The sequence below is a fragment of the Pseudorca crassidens genome, chromosome 3, assembly GCF_039906515.1.
Source record: "Pseudorca crassidens isolate mPseCra1 chromosome 3, mPseCra1.hap1, whole genome shotgun sequence".
NCBI classification, from domain to species: Eukaryota; Metazoa; Chordata; class Mammalia; order Artiodactyla; family Delphinidae; genus Pseudorca; species Pseudorca crassidens.
The window spans coordinates 91910625-91927002 of record NC_090298.1 but is presented as its reverse complement, the minus strand read 5'-3'; the positions used below and the strand labels follow the sequence as shown (position 1 = coordinate 91927002).

The 16378-nt window shown below is 37.8% G+C and overlaps 1 protein-coding gene across 19 annotated transcripts in view; it reads left to right on the top strand.

Moving 5' to 3' along the window:
- The window catches only part of APC (APC regulator of WNT signaling pathway), a 139394-nt gene extending 123426 nt beyond the window's left edge, over positions 1-15968 (top strand). For all 19 annotated transcript variants that reach the window (XM_067731435.1, XM_067731432.1, XM_067731441.1 and 16 more), the window contains 2 exons: positions 3779-3993; positions 5563-15968. In XM_067731435.1, the coding sequence (XP_067587536.1) occupies positions 3779-3993; positions 5563-12148 (6801 nt within the window). In that variant the 3' untranslated portion in view covers positions 12149-15968. The remainder of the gene's footprint in view (positions 1-3778; positions 3994-5562) is intronic.
- The last annotated feature ends 410 nt before the right edge of the window (positions 15969-16378 follow it).

Genomic DNA, 16378 nt, shown 5'->3' with positions numbered 1-16378 from the left:
GTTGAGAGTAAATCCTGAGTTCTCATCACAAGGAAAAAAATTTTTTTCTATTTCTTTAATTTTGTGTATGTATGAGATGATAGATGTTCAGTAAACTTATTGTGGTAAACATTTCATGATGTTTGTAAGTCAAATCATTATACTTTAAACAGTGTTACATGTCAACTATATCTCAAAACTGGGAAAAAAAGGTAATACTCAAATATACTTAGGGTCTGCATAAAGATACCTTTAAAACACTACCGAATCAGCAGAACACTTGTACTCACACTGCAGAAAAGAAGATACGTGAATAGCCAATAAGCACTTGAAAAGATACTCAACATTGTTAGTCATTAGGAAAATACAAATTACAACTACGAGATACCATTAAAGATATTACATTGGTTAAAATTTAAAATATTGGCCAAGTGTTGTCAAGGATGTTAAGCAGCTGGAATTCTCACACACTGCTGGCGGGAATGTTACGTGGCGTACAGGCATACCTTGCTTTATTGCACTTTGCAGATATTACATTTTTTATAAATTGAAGGTTTGTGGCAACCCTGCATTAAGCAAGTCTATGGATGCCGTTTTTCCAACAGCATTATTTTTCAGTTAAGGTATGTACTTTTTTTTATACGTAATGCTATTGGACACTTAATAGACTACAGTATAGTGTAAACATAACTTTTATATGCACTACAGTATAGTGTAAACATAACTTCTATATGCACACCAAAAAAAAAAATGATGTGACTTGGCTTTACTGCAATGGTCTAGAATCAAACCTGCAATATCTCTGAGGTATGCCTATCCAACTTTAGAGAACATTTGGCAGTGTTTTAAAATTAAACATTTACCTACCATACAACCTGGCCACCCAGGAGAAACAAAAACTTAAATTCACACAAAGACTTACAAATATTCACAGAAAGATTATTTGTGATAGCCAAAAACTAAAAATAACGCAAATGTCCATCAATAGGTAAATGGGTAAACAAATTGTGGAATACAATTTGGCTATTAAAAAAAAAAAAGAATGACCTATTGATACATTCAATAATCTACAATGACAGGAATCAGAACAGCGGTTGCCTGGGGTTAGGGTTGGATTAGGGGTGGCATGAGGAAAGTGGAGGGAGTGATATAAATGTTATCTTGGTATACACACACATCAAAAATGATCAAATTGCACACTTGAAATATGTGCAGTTTATTGTTCTCTAATTATACCTTAATAAAATTATACAAAAAAATTAGCCCCACGTACACTTTAAGACTCCTTTCTTATCAAGCTTGTGTGTTTTCAGAAAGATTTAACGTATTTGTAGGTATTATGGGAACTTGTATTGCTGCTGAATAGCTCATTATTTTATTGTCGCTCAAGGACCTTAAAGATCTACATACAAACTAATTGCTACAAACGAAGAAAGTTAGATTAAAAGACACATCCTACTGAGAAGCGTAAGAGAAGACCATAATAAATGGAAAGACATAGCCTGTTCTTGTAAAGGAAGAGTAGTTTAAAGACCATTTCTCCCTAAATTCATCTATAAATTTTTAATGCAAGGCCCAATCTTGGAAAAAGTAGCCCATCAGAAATTTATAATATCCAATTCTGGTTTGGGCCTGCTCTGGTTAGCAGTATTAGAATTTATTTTTTCCCTCTTTTTCTACATTCAGTGCAGCCGTCATTATGAACGTTCTTATTCTCTTTTTTAATTTGTCATCTCTTCCTTGTCAACTTCATTTACTACTAATGACCACAAGAACCAAAACTACCTTCCATGTTCCCCACGTACTGCATCATTTTACCATCATTCGCTGACTCTTACTCTTCTACACAGCAGAATCTTTCCTTCACCTGCACTCTGTGCCCTAAGCGTGGCTATTTACTCAAAGCTGTTAGTCCCTTATTCTTGTCTTCTATATCTTCTCTACTGGGTGTAGAGAAGTCGGCTTTTTTATGTTTCAGCTATCTGTAAGAAGCCCAATATTTTGAAAATGAAAACAGAAATCCTCTGTTGCTTCTTCTAACTTCTGCAGTGTTCCACTTTTTCCTGTAAGAACCAAAACCCTGAACATGTAGTCACTTGCTTCATTTCTTAACTGGCCATACCTTCTTCAGTCCTTTCTAATATATTGCTTCTAACAAAATCTAGACTTATAGATTAACTAGGGTATTTCTTTTCTACCTACACCTATATTTGATACTTTTTGATCACATTCCTTACTGAATCTCTTCCCTTTGTTTTTACCACCTGTACTTCCAACATCTAATCATTTCTCCTTGTCTCCTTTGACTATAAAGCTTCTTTGAAACAAGACCCTTGGCCCTCTACATGTAGTCTTGAAGAGCAACTTCTATGTTCCTACCTTCAAGTCTCACCTCTAGGTCAGTTGTAAGTTTAGCTCACTCCTCTAAACTCTTGCCATTTTTTTCTGTTCTCAGGATACTTTGAATGTCCCACCTTTACCTCATTCACAATGTAATTAAAATTGAGCTCTTAGCCTTTTCACATCTTCAGTGGTGAAAGCACTTCTTCCCTGCTTCCTGATAAGTAGTATCTAAACCTGCTCCTACATTGTTTTATTCATTTAATAACTTGATGAAGAGAATACAATGGCTTGTTCCTTATTGGGTTAGGCCCAAAATGTTTGCCATGACATTCAGGGCCGCCTTTTACCTCTCTGACCTTACTTCCCACAATGCCCCAGCATGGACTTTGACTTCCTCTGTGTCTTCTTTCTGTTCTTTAGTCCTCCCTTGCTTATTTCCACTTCCATGCTTTTCCTCCTACTTCCCCTGCCTTCTCTCTGAATGTACATGTCTTTTCTTCTGCAGAGCTGCTCTCCTCCATGAAATATTTTACTTATTTTATTAAATTCAGATGGCAATAATCTTTCCATTAGAGCCTTTGGTTTCAAGTATGATTTTGCATTCTTTTTTCCCCAGAGTAAACAGTTAGCACCTTCAAAGCAAGTATCAGTTGCTATGTTTTCTGGAGTGCCTCTACTTGTGATAGGCACAGAGTAGATCTCTAATGAATGTTTGTTTGTTCCCTGATTGATTTGTAGTAAGAAGAAAGACTGACATCAGGATCATGGCAAGTTTTGACCAAATATCCTTAATTGTATACTCAGAGTATTTTCTGTGGCATTTATAATTTGTCAGTTTACTGTGATACTGTATACCAGGGAGTTCTGGTTTTTCAATTACTTTGTTTCTTTGGGGATTTTAAGAAATTGGAGTTTTTCTAGTATGCTTTCCTTTTAATAAGTTACATTGTTACTTTTGAATCAACCACACATAAATATATATGTGTGTGTTTATACAAATAAGATTGCACATACTCCTCTGCAGCTTGCTCTTTTCATTTAATGATACATCTAGATATCTTTCCATATCGGCATGTAGAGGGCTTTTTCTAGCTTCTGTTGTCCTGAAAATGCTATCTTTTCAGAATGCACATCAGTTCTGTTTCATATTCTAATATAAGCTCTTGTGAGATATGCGTGCACCATCTAAACACTTAGAATAAAGTTCATAAAGGTCATTATTTTAATATTGCGTTCTGCTTGTTTCATGGGGATATCACTGTCTTAAGTTCGATTTGATATTTTATGAAAGTTTTTCTAAATGAGGAGTTCCTAATACTTTACCCGTGAAGGATGGGCAGCAGGGAAGATTTAAAGAGGGAAAAAAAAAAAAGCTTCCTCAATAGAAGTAAACATAGACGTTATAAGAAGGAAATTCCAACTCTAATTAGATGACACATATTCTGTTTCTTGATAGGAATCAACCCTCAAAAGCGTATTGAGTGCCTTATGGAATTTGTCAGCACACTGCACTGAGAATAAAGCTGATATATGTGCCGTAGATGGTGCGCTTGCATTTTTGGTTGGCACTCTCACTTACCGGAGCCAGACAAATACTTTAGCTATTATTGAAAGTGGAGGTGGGATATTACGGAATGTGTCCAGCTTGATAGCTACGAATGAGGACCACAGGTAAATACAGGGTTTTATATTACTTTTAAATGAAATTTTAAGATTCATACTCTCAGAAAGACTCAACTGTAAGCAGTGTTTTGTGTAATTATGCAAGTTCTAAGCCAAATTACATTTATGACAATGAAAATATAACTATTAATTCCTGATTTATTCATTAACATATTTATTCTAATACAAGTTCATAGTATCATAAAGATGTCTAGAAATAAATGATACTTGAGAGGTATAACCCATGTGTAGAAGAAAAAATGAAAGTCATAAATATTACAGAGAAGAAAATCCTTTCCTGTATGTTAGCATGGCTTAAACGAATATGAGGTTTATAAAAAACAAAACCTTGTGGTTATGATCCAGAGAGTACGATGGTTCACATTTTTCTAGTGGTGCCATAACATCAATAATGATAATATTTTTCAGCCAACCACCATTCATCCAATCTGTTAGAGCTGTGAGGCCTAAGAGGCACCTCAGGTACAAGGCACATATCTTCAGAACTTGAGCTCTGTATTATCTCAACAAAAATATGGGTATCTTTCACAGCATATTTATTTATTTTATCCTGTATTGTTCCTCTCTCATTTTCAAAAAGACTATGAGGTACCTTTAGTAAAAGGGCTTTGAAAAGAATGTAAACATCTTTTCTTTAAGTTTTTGATGCACCAGCTACAAGCCTTATAGTCCTTTCTTCTGTTCATAGAAGACCTCTTAGACTCAGTAAGCACTCAGGTGTCTACTGGACTGCTAGAGAGCCGCCATGGTAAAGCTTACTGCACCCTTGCCTATCAGTTTTAAAGCCCACCAGTGCCAACTGTGCTGTCACTAAACTTCATTTTACCGTGCCTTAAACAAGCCATAGCTCTTTCAGATCCTAACATTCATTATGCTGACTCTTAACTCTTGTTTTTATAGTTAATGTTTTGAAAACTTTTCTTTCAGTTTATTTTTAGAAATAACGACTACACACAATTTGCCCGAGAACACTTGTAAGGGGGAATGGCAGTATTACAAAATCAAACCAGAGGCAGAAAGATTATCTAAAAGTCATTCTGCTGACCTAGGAGCTTACAGTGTGCTCCCTGACTTCGTTAAGATCTATTGTCAATCAGTTTCTTCTGTCTACCTCTTCTGAGATGTCTCAGTTTGTCAACATTGTGGTGCCCATCCAGAGATTAAATTACCACAGCCCCTGTTCAGCTTAAGATTTCATAATACATCTCTACTCCTCAAACTGAGAGACTCCGTCACTATGTAAATAAAGTAAATATATCTACTCAGGAAAAGTGTTTAAAGCTATTGGGTCAGAATAGGAAATGCAGAATTGATTAAACTTAACGCTTTTACCCTGACAGATGAGTACTTTAAAACAATAGACATTAAATGAACTAAGATAGAACAAAAGGAAATAGGCAATGCCTGAAATTTATAGTATAATTTGGTGTAATTTTATTATGCCTGTTGTTAATAAGCTTTAGTAGTTATCTTTAGATTTAAATTTGTTTTCTGTCCTTTTATTTGTTGTTACTACGAACAGATTTTTACCTTACTTCTGTGATATTTTTATTTCAGGCAAATCCTAAGAGAGAATAATTGCTTACAAACCTTATTACAACACTTGAAATCTCACAGTTTGACAATAGTCAGTAATGCATGCGGAACCTTGTGGAATCTCTCAGCAAGAAATCCTAAAGATCAGGAAGCATTATGGGACATGGGAGCAGTCAGCATGCTCAAGAACCTCATTCATTCAAAGCACAAGATGATTGCTATGGGAAGTGCTGCAGCTTTAAGGAATCTCATGGCAAATAGACCTGCAAAGTATAAGGATGCCAATATCATGTCTCCTGGTTCAAGCTTGCCTTCTCTTCATGTCAGGAAACAAAAAGCCCTAGAAGCAGAATTAGATGCTCAGCATTTATCAGAAACTTTTGACAATATTGACAATTTAAGTCCCAAGGCATCTCATCGTAGTAAGCAGAGACACAAGCAAAATCTCTATGGTGACTATGTTTTTGACACCAATCGACATGATGATAATAGGTCAGACAATTTTAATACTGGAAACATGACTGTCTTGTCACCATATTTAAATACTACAGTGTTGCCCAGCTCCTCTTCATCAAGGGGAAGTTTAGATAGTTCTCGTTCTGAGAAAGATAGAAGTTTGGAGAGAGAACGAGGTATTAGCCTAGTCAACTACCACCCAGCAACAGAAAATCCAGGAACCTCTTCGAAGCGAGGTTTGCAGATTTCTACCACTGCAGCCCAGATTGCCAAAGTCATGGAAGAAGTGTCAGCCATTCATACCTCCCAGGAAGACAGAAGTTCTGGGTCTACCCCGGAACTACATTGTGGGACAGATGAGAGGAATGCACTAAGAAGAAGCTCTACCGCCCACACACATGCAAACTCTTACAACTTCACCAAGTCAGAAAACTCAAACAGGACATGTCCAGTGCCATATGCCAAAGTAGAATACAAGAGATCTTCAAATGATAGTTTAAATAGTGTCAGCAGTAGTGATGGTTATGGTAAAAGAGGTCAAATGAAACCTTCAGTTGAATCCTATTCTGAAGATGAGGAAAGTAAATTTTGCAGCTATGGTCAGTATCCAGCTGACCTAGCCCATAAAATACATAGTGCAAATCATATGGATGATAATGATGGAGAACTAGATACACCAATAAATTATAGTCTTAAATATTCTGATGAACAGTTGAACTCCGGAAGGCAAAGTCCTTCACAGAATGAAAGGTGGGCAAGACCGAAACATATAATAGAAGATGAAATAAAACAAAATGAGGAAAGACAATCAAGGAGTCAAAGCACAACTTATCCTGTATATCCTGAGAGCACTGATGATAAACACCTCAAGTTCCAACCACATTTTGGACAGCAAGAATGTGTTTCCCCATATAGGTCAAGAGCAGCCAATGGTTCAGAAACAAATCGAGTAGGTTCTAATCATGGAATTAATCAAAATGTAAATCAGTCTTTGTGTCAGGAAGATGACTATGAAGATGATAAGCCAACCAACTATAGTGAACGTTACTCTGAGGAAGAGCAACATGAGGAAGAAGAGAGACCAACCAATTATAGCATAAAATATAATGAAGAAAAACATCACGTGGACCAGCCTATTGATTATAGTTTAAAATATACCACAGACATTCCTTCTTCACAGAAACCAGCATTTTCATTCTCAAAGAATTCATCTGGACAGAGCACTAAAACTGAACACATCTCTTCAAGCAGTGAGAATACAGCCACACCTTCATCAAATGCCAAGAGGCAGAATCAGCTCCATCACAGTTCAGCACAGAGCAGGAGTGGTCAGACCCAAAAAGCCACCTCTTCCTCTTGCAAAGTTCCCTCTATCAACCAAGAAACAATACAGACTTACTGTGTAGAAGATACCCCAATATGCTTTTCAAGATGTAGTTCATTATCATCTTTGTCATCAGCTGAAGATGAAATAGGGTGTGATCAGACAACACAAGAAGCAGATTCTGCTAATACCCTGCAAATAGCAGAAATAAAAGAAAGCAGTGGAACTAGATCAACTGAAGATTCTGTGAGTGAAGTTCCAACAGTGTCACAGCACATTAGAACCAAATCCAGCAGACTCCAGGCTTCTGGTTTATCTTCAGAATCAACCAGGCACAAAGCTGTTGAATTTTCTTCAGGGGCCAAATCTCCATCAAAGAGTGGTGCTCAGACACCTAAAAGTCCACCAGAGCACTACGTTCAGGAGACTCCACTCATGTTTAGCAGATGTACTTCTGTCAGTTCACTTGACAGTTTTGAGAGTCGTTCAATTGCCAGCTCCGTTCAGAGTGAACCCTGCAGTGGAATGGTGAGTGGCATTATAAGCCCCAGTGACCTTCCAGATAGCCCTGGACAAACCATGCCACCAAGCAGAAGTAAAACCCCTCCTCCCCCTCCTCCTCAGTCAGCTCAGACTAAGCAAGAAGTACCTAAAAATAAAGCCCCTAGTGCTGAGAAGAGAGAAAGTGGCCCTAAGCAAGCTGCTGTAAATGCTGCAGTACAGAGGGTCCAGGTTCTTCCAGATGCTGATGCTTTGTTACATTTTGCCACAGAAAGTACTCCTGATGGATTTTCTTGTTCATCTAGCCTGAGTGCTCTGAGCCTCGATGAGCCATTTATTCAGAAAGATGTGGAATTAAGAATAATGCCTCCGGTTCAGGAAAATGACAATGGGAATGAAACAGAAAATGAGCAGCCTGAAGAATCAAATGAAAGCCAGGGAAAAGAGGCAGAAAAACCCACCGATTCTGAAAAAGATCTATTAGATGATTCAGATGATGATGATATTGAAATACTAGAAGAGTGTATTATTTCTGCCATGCCAACAAAATCTTCACGCAAAGCCAAAAAGCCAGCCCAGACGTCTTCCAAAGTACCTCCACCTGTGGCAAGGAAACCAAGTCAACTGCCTGTGTACAAACTTCTGCCATCACAAAACAGATTACAAGCACAAAAGCATGTTAGTTTTACACCAGGAGATGATATGCCTCGGGTGTATTGTGTAGAAGGGACACCTATAAACTTTTCCACAGCTACATCTCTAAGTGATCTAACGATAGAATCCCCTCCAAATGAGTTAGCTGCTGGAGAAGGTGTTAGAGCAGGAACACAGTCAGGTGAATTTGAAAAACGAGACACCATTCCTACAGAAGGCAGAAGTACAGATGAGGCTCAAACAGGGAAAGCCTCATCTGTAACTATACCTGAACTGGATGACAATAAAACAGAAGAAGGCGATATTCTTGCAGAATGCATTAATTCTGCTATGCCCAAAGGAAAAAGTCACAAGCCTTTCCGTGTGAAAAAGATAATGGACCAGGTCCAACAAGCGTCTATGTCTTCATCTGGAACTAACAAAAATCAATTAGATGGTAAGAAGAAGAAACCTACTTCACCAGTAAAACCTATACCACAAAATACTGAATACAGGACACGTGTAAGAAAAAATACAGACTCAAAAAATAATTTAAATGCTGAAAGAAATTTCTCAGACAACAAAGATTCAAAGAAACAGAACTTGAAAAATAATTCGAAGGACTTCAATGATAAGGTCCCAAATAATGAAGATCGAGTCAGAGGAAGTTTTACTTTTGATTCACCTCATCATTACACACCCATTGAAGGCACTCCATACTGTTTTTCACGAAATGATTCTTTGAGTTCTCTAGATTTTGATGATGATGATGTCGACCTTTCCAGGGAAAAGGCTGAATTAAGAAAGGGGAAGGAAAGTAAGGAATCAGAAGCTAAAGTTACCAACCACACAGAACTAACCTCAAACCAACAATCAGCTAATAAGACACAAGCTGTTCCAAAACATCCAATAAATCGAGGTCAGCCTAAACCCGTGCTGCAGAAGCAATCCACTTTTCCCCAGCCCTCCAAAGATATACCAGACAGAGGGGCAGCAACAGATGAGAAATTACAGAATTTTGCTATTGAAAATACTCCGGTTTGCTTTTCCCGAAATTCCTCTCTAAGTTCTCTTAGTGACATTGATCAAGAAAACAACAACAACAAGGAAAATGAACCTATCAAAGAGACAGAGCCCCCTGACTCACAGGGAGAACCAAGTAAACCTCAGGCGTCAGGTTATGCTCCTAAATCATTTCACGTTGAAGATACCCCTGTTTGTTTCTCAAGAAACAGTTCTCTCAGTTCTCTCAGTATTGACTCTGAAGATGACCTGTTGCAGGAATGTATAAGTTCTGCAATGCCAAAAAAGAAAAAGCCTTCAAGACTCAAGGCTGATAATGAAAAGCATAGTCCCAGAAATATGGGTGGCATATTAGCAGAAGATTTGACACTCGATTTGAAAGATATACAGAGACCAGATTCAGAACATGGTTTATCCCCTGATTCAGAAAATTTCGATTGGAAAGCTATTCAGGAAGGTGCAAATTCCATAGTAAGTAGTTTACATCAAGCTGCTGCTGCCGCATGTTTATCTAGACAAGCTTCTTCTGATTCAGATTCCATCCTTTCCCTGAAATCAGGACTCTCTCTGGGATCACCATTTCATCTTACACCTGATCAAGAGGAAAAACCCTTTGCAAGTAATAAAGGCCCACGAATTCTAAAACCTGGGGAGAAAAGTACATTGGAAGCTAAGAAATTAGAATCTGAAAATAAAGGAATAAAAGGAGGGAAAAAAGTTTATAGAAGTTTGATTACTGGAAAAATTCGATCTAATTCGGAAGTTTCAAGCCAAATGAAACAGCCCCTTCAAACAAACATGCCTTCAATCTCTCGAGGTAGGACAATGATTCATATTCCAGGAGTTCGGAATAGCTCTTCAAGTACAAGTCCGGTTTCTAAAAAAGGCCCACCCCTTAAGACTCCAGCCTCCAAAAGCCCTAGTGAAGGTCAGGCAGCTACCACTTCCCCCAGAGGCGCCAAGCCATCAGTGAAGTCAGAATTAAGCCCTGTTACGAGGCAGGCATCCCTGACACCTGGGTCAAATAAAGGGCCTTCTAGATCAGGATCTAGAGATTCCACTCCTTCAAGACCTGCCCAGCAGCCGTTAAGTAGACCTATGCAGTCTCCAGGGCGAAACTCAATTTCTCCTGGTAGAAATGGAATAAGTCCTCCCAACAAATTATCTCAGCTGCCAAGGACGTCATCCCCTAGTACTGCTTCAACTAAGTCCTCGGGTTCTGGGAAAATGTCTTACACATCTCCTGGCAGACAGATGAGCCAACAGAACCTCACCAAACAAACGGGTTTATCCAAGAATGTCAGTAGTATCCCAAGAAGTGAATCTGCCTCCAAAGGACTAAGTCAAATGAGTACTAGCAATGGATCCAATAAAAAGGTAGAACTTTCTAGAATGTCTTCAACTAAATCAAGTGGAAGTGAATCTGATAGGTCAGAGAGACCTGTATTAGTACGCCAGTCAACTTTCATCAAAGAAGCTCCAAGCCCAACCCTAAGGAGAAAATTGGAGGAATCCGCTTCATTTGAATCTCTTTCTCCATCTTCTAGACCAGATTCTCCCAGTAGGTCCCAGGCACAGACTCCAATTTTAAGTCCTTCCCTTCCTGATATGTCTCTGTCTACACATTCATCTGTTCAGGCTGGTGGATGGCGAAAACTCCCACCTAATCTCAGTCCCACCATAGAGTATAATGATGGAAGACCAGTAAAGCGCCATGACATAGCACGCTCTCATTCTGAAAGTCCTTCCAGACTTCCCATCAATAGGTCAGGAACCTGGAAACGTGAGCACAGCAAACACTCATCATCCCTTCCTCGAGTAAGCACTTGGAGGAGAACTGGAAGTTCATCCTCAATTCTTTCTGCTTCATCAGAATCTAGTGAAAAAGCAAAAAGTGAGGATGAAAAACATGTGAACTCTACTTCAGGAACCAAACAAACTAAAGAAAACCAAGTATCCACAAAAGGAACATGGAGAAAAATGAAAGAAAGTGAAATTTCTCCCACCAATAGTACTTCTCAGACCACTTCCTCAGGTGCTGCAAATGGTGCTGAATCAAAGACTCTGATTTATCAAATGGCACCTGCTGTTTCTAAAACAGAGGATGTTTGGGTGAGAATTGAGGACTGCCCCATTAACAACCCTAGATCTGGAAGATCTCCAACAGGAAATACTCCCCCAGTGATTGACACTGTTTCAGAAAAGGGAAACCCAAACACTAAAGATTCAAAAGATCATCAGGGGAAACAAAATGTGAGCAATGGTAGTGCTCCTGTACGCACCATGGGTTTGGAAAACCGCCTGAACTCCTTTATTCAGGTAGATGCCCCAGACCAAAAAGGAACTGAGGGAAAACCGGGACAAAGTCATCCTGTCCCTGCATCAGAGACTAATGAAAGTTCAATAGCTGAACGTACCCCATTTAGTTCTAGCAGCTCAAGCAAGCACAGTTCACCGAGTGGGACTGTTGCTGCCAGAGTGAGTCCTTTTAATTACAACCCAAGCCCAAGGAAAAGCAGCGCAGATAGCACTTCAGCCCGACCATCTCAGATCCCAACGCCAGTGAATAACAACACAAAGAAACGAGATTCAAAAAGTGACAATACAGAATCCAGTGGAACTCAAAGTCCTAAACGCCATTCTGGGTCTTACCTTGTGACATCTGTTTAAAAAGAGCTGGAATGATGAAACTAAGAATGTGTTAGTGTTAATTACAACTGCTATGTAGAAATTTTGTTTCAACCAATATGTATAAAATAGATAACTAATAAGAACCTGCTGTATAAAAAATAAAATTCAAAAAAAGAAATTTTGTTTCAAATGAAACTAAAAGACTGAAAAATTTTGTAAATAGGTTTGATTCTTGTTAGAGGGTTTTTGTTCTGGAAGCCATATTTGATAGTATACTTCATCTTCACTGGTCATATTTTGGGAGGCACTCTTGATAGTTAGGAGGAAAATGGTAAAGCCAAGTATATTTGTACAGTATGTTTTTCATGTATTTAAGTAGCATCCCATCCCATCATCCTTTAATTATTGCTTGTCTTAAAATAACACTACAGATAGAAGATATGATATATTGCTGTTATCAATCATTTCTAGATTATAAACTGACTAAACTTACATCAGGGAGAAATTGGTATTTATGCAAAAACCATTCTGTTTTAGTCCTTGTGAGTCCATCTGACATCATAATCATGTGGCTGTGAAATTCACAGTAATATGGTTCCCGATGAACAAGTTTACCCAGCCTGCTTTGCTTTACTGCATGAATGAAACTGATGGTTCAATTTCAGAAGTAATGATTAACAATTCTGTGGTCACATGATGTTCATATAGATAGCTGTAGTGTAACAACTTACACTATTTTGTGCTCAAAACAAACAAAAAATCTGTGTAACTGTAAAACATTGAATGAAACTATTTTACCTGAACTAGATTTTATCTGAAAGTAGGTAGAATTTTTGCTATGCTGTAACTTGTTGTATATTCTGGTATTTGAGGTGAGATGGCTGCTCTTTTATTAATGAGACATGAATCGTGTCTCAACAGAAACTAAATGAACATTTAAGAATAAATTATTGCTGTATGTATAAACTTACTGAAATCAGTATTTGTTTGAAGGGTCTTATTTCACATTTGTATTAATAATTGTCAAAAGGGCCTCTTTTAAAAGCTTATATAATTTTTTTCTTCAAATTCTATGCATTAAGAGTAAAATTCCTCTTACTGTAATAAAAACAATTGAAGCTGACTGTTGGCATTTAACCATTCCATGCATTGGCACTTAACCTTTCCTGAAAAAAAAAATGTTACTGTGTGATTAGCACCAAGTATAATCAGCACTTTGCCATGCTCAGAAAATGCAAATCATGTTGAACTTCAAAGGTAGATTTAACACTATTAAGATATTCAAAAGGCTATTTAGAAACCCCTGTCTGTTAAGGGAGATTTTGTTTTTGATAGGTAGGTTTGTGGAGTATGTGTTCCAGCTCCCGCTTCCTCACACAGCAGGGAGAGAATCCTTCAGGAAGGAAGATAAACTGATAGAAGTATTTAAAAAGCTAACAGTATATCTTCCCAGAATTTGTTCTAAATGATCAGAAGGTAAGGATGATGATAAGTGCTCACATATTTGTTGAATAAATGAAAATTTATTTTTAATAATAAAATTCATGCACTCTGTGTTGGGGGGAAGGGAAAAGGTATTTGGATATAGCAGGATGCTGGGAAAGGGGGTGAGGAGTAAGCACATCTACCTGGTGTCTTTGAAATCACATCATGTAATTAATTATCTACCCTTACCTGTGTTTATCATTTACAGGTCATGACTTTTTTAAAGTCATTTACTAACATGCCAGTAAATAAGTGCTGTGATTTGAAATAAGGCATTTGACTCCAAAGCCCATACTCTTTCTATTGCACCACTTTGCAAACACCTCAATTTACTGACCTTTGGAGTATATCTGCATTTAAATTTTTGTCAAATTTTATCTGAATGAAATGGTTTGTAAGTAGTAATACTAAATTATTCTATTTTTCTCAAAGGCTGCCTTATCCAACAGGGACACATGGATATAGGTCATATTTCTTTCCTTTTCCTTTAGTCCTGATTTTCTATTTTTTTGAGTTACTCGTGCCAATTTTTATAAACCACTTCAAATACTTTTATGGAAAGAGATGGGATATAAGTCAATTAGAATAAAATCGCCTTTCTCAAGGAAGGAAAAAAACAATGCTGAAAATGAAAAAAGGGTGCCTTCCATATGCCAGAAAATTCAGGAATTCCGGTAGACAGCCTACTGGGAGAAGGTGCAATCAGTCTGCATTGCCCATTGAGGAAAAAGTTGCTGTATGAGACCCTCTAGTTAGAGATAATGGCTCTGAATTAGTAAAGGAGCAAATCTCAATTCTACTTTTAGAACTTCACAGAGTGCTGCCATAAGTGATAACAGGCCAAATATTCTCAGTGTATGCTTGTTACAAACGGCATACTAAGCATACTGAGCCCAGCGTGGAGTTGCAACACCTGTTAAGAGAAGTAGGGCAGTGCCCTGTTATCTCTGGACTGCAGCAAACAGCACTCTTAAGGCAGTGAGTGGTTTTCAAACTAGAGTGCATTTGATCTTAGTGCAAATCCAAGCCGCATTTGTTTATTGTTTGTTTGTGTGTATTTTTTAAATTTATCCATACATTCATTCTGTAATGTTGTAATATGAAAACGTGCTCAATATATGTCCTTTGTGGTTAAACAAAAAAACAACTAGAGTGCATTTGAATCACCAAAAATGTTGCTAAGACACACGCCCACACTTTGTGATTCTGAGTGAGGCCCAAGTATGTGCAGTTCTGACAAGTTCTCAGGTGATGCTGATGCTGTTGGTCTGGGAACCACACTCTGAGAACCACTGCCCTGTGTCACCACAGCGAAGCTCCTTGAGTGATTGCCTTCAGTTCCAGCTGCTCTTCTCAACAACTGGACTCGACATATGAGAAGGTATACCAAACTTCCCTCTCCTTTAGGCAGGAAAGATTTGAATATTGAGCTATACAGTCTGATGTAGCCCATCGCAACTCCCAATAGACAAATTTGCCAGACATGAATGAACGGGTAATTCTAAAGACAGTGACTGTGTCTGAGGGATTGACTAATGTTCCCTTTGGAATGGTTATCAAAAAGGCAAAAATTTCAGCAAATATCTAATTTGGATTTGCAATAAGATCAAAAGAGACACACACCAAGAAAAGGGAAAAGAAAAGAGAACTTTGAAGTGAAGGCAGATTGACTTCAGCTGAAAGAAAAATGCACGCGTTTTGTTAGTATACAACCAACCAATTAACTATGGCAAATTGGTATTTGAGAATAAGCTTTACAAGTTAACCTTGCACTAGCAGGAAAGTTAATGAGAGGGAAATAATGAAATAAAAGATAAGCCCAAAAGACTCAAATTGCACTCTAAGTACAGTCAAAAAACTTTTTTTCCATAAACTAGTTACCACAAGGTTAATTAACTGAAGGGATGAGTCTTGCTGCAGAAGGGAGCCAGTTGCACTATATCTGAATTCATGTTATCACAGGGGGTTCCTTGTATCTAAGATAGCAAAAGAACAGAGTCCCACAAATGCAAAAAGAAAATTGCCAAGAGCTGAAGAGTATTTCAGTAATCAGATCGTTCACACTTACCAAACAAAAATAATTTTTCAAAAGTCTTGATGGTTGAAATAGAGTGTATAAATTATTTTTTTTAATTTCTAATTCCTTCATATTATGCCGACTTTTAAGTATTACTTTTGTAGTGTTGAAACCTATTGACTTTGACTCCTATAAACACCAGGTCATTTTCCTGCCATTCTCCTCTGTTCTTTGGTCTATAAAACTATATTCTGGTTTTTGTTAGACCATTGATGCTTCTTTCAACCTGTATGTTTTTCTGTGTGTATAATGTTGTTCTTGGTGCTAAATACACTTCTGATATTCAGGATAACTCTACATCTGTGACTATTTGCTTATTTTCTTGAAGTTATGAGACTGTTCCTTTTTTTAATTAAAAATACTCAACTTTACGCTAGTGGTGGTGACCACTGAATATAAAGCAACAGTAGTGAAAAATGAACTACCTATTGAGAATGTTGCACACATTACCTGCCCCACCTACACCACCTTTTGGAATCCAGACACTTAGTCTCACTGTTGGTCACTGAACCCTGTACCCAGTCTTTCCCCCCAACCATGGCTGTTTGCACCAGAGGCAGATGCTTGACCCAGGGGAGACTCATCATTAACTGACCAGTGACCAAAGACTTGCGAGGCTTGTCAAAAAAAAAAAAAAAAGACTGGGCCAATTTTAAATAAGAGTCAAAGGAAATTTCTGGTTGGTGATTGAGTGCTGGAACTGAAAG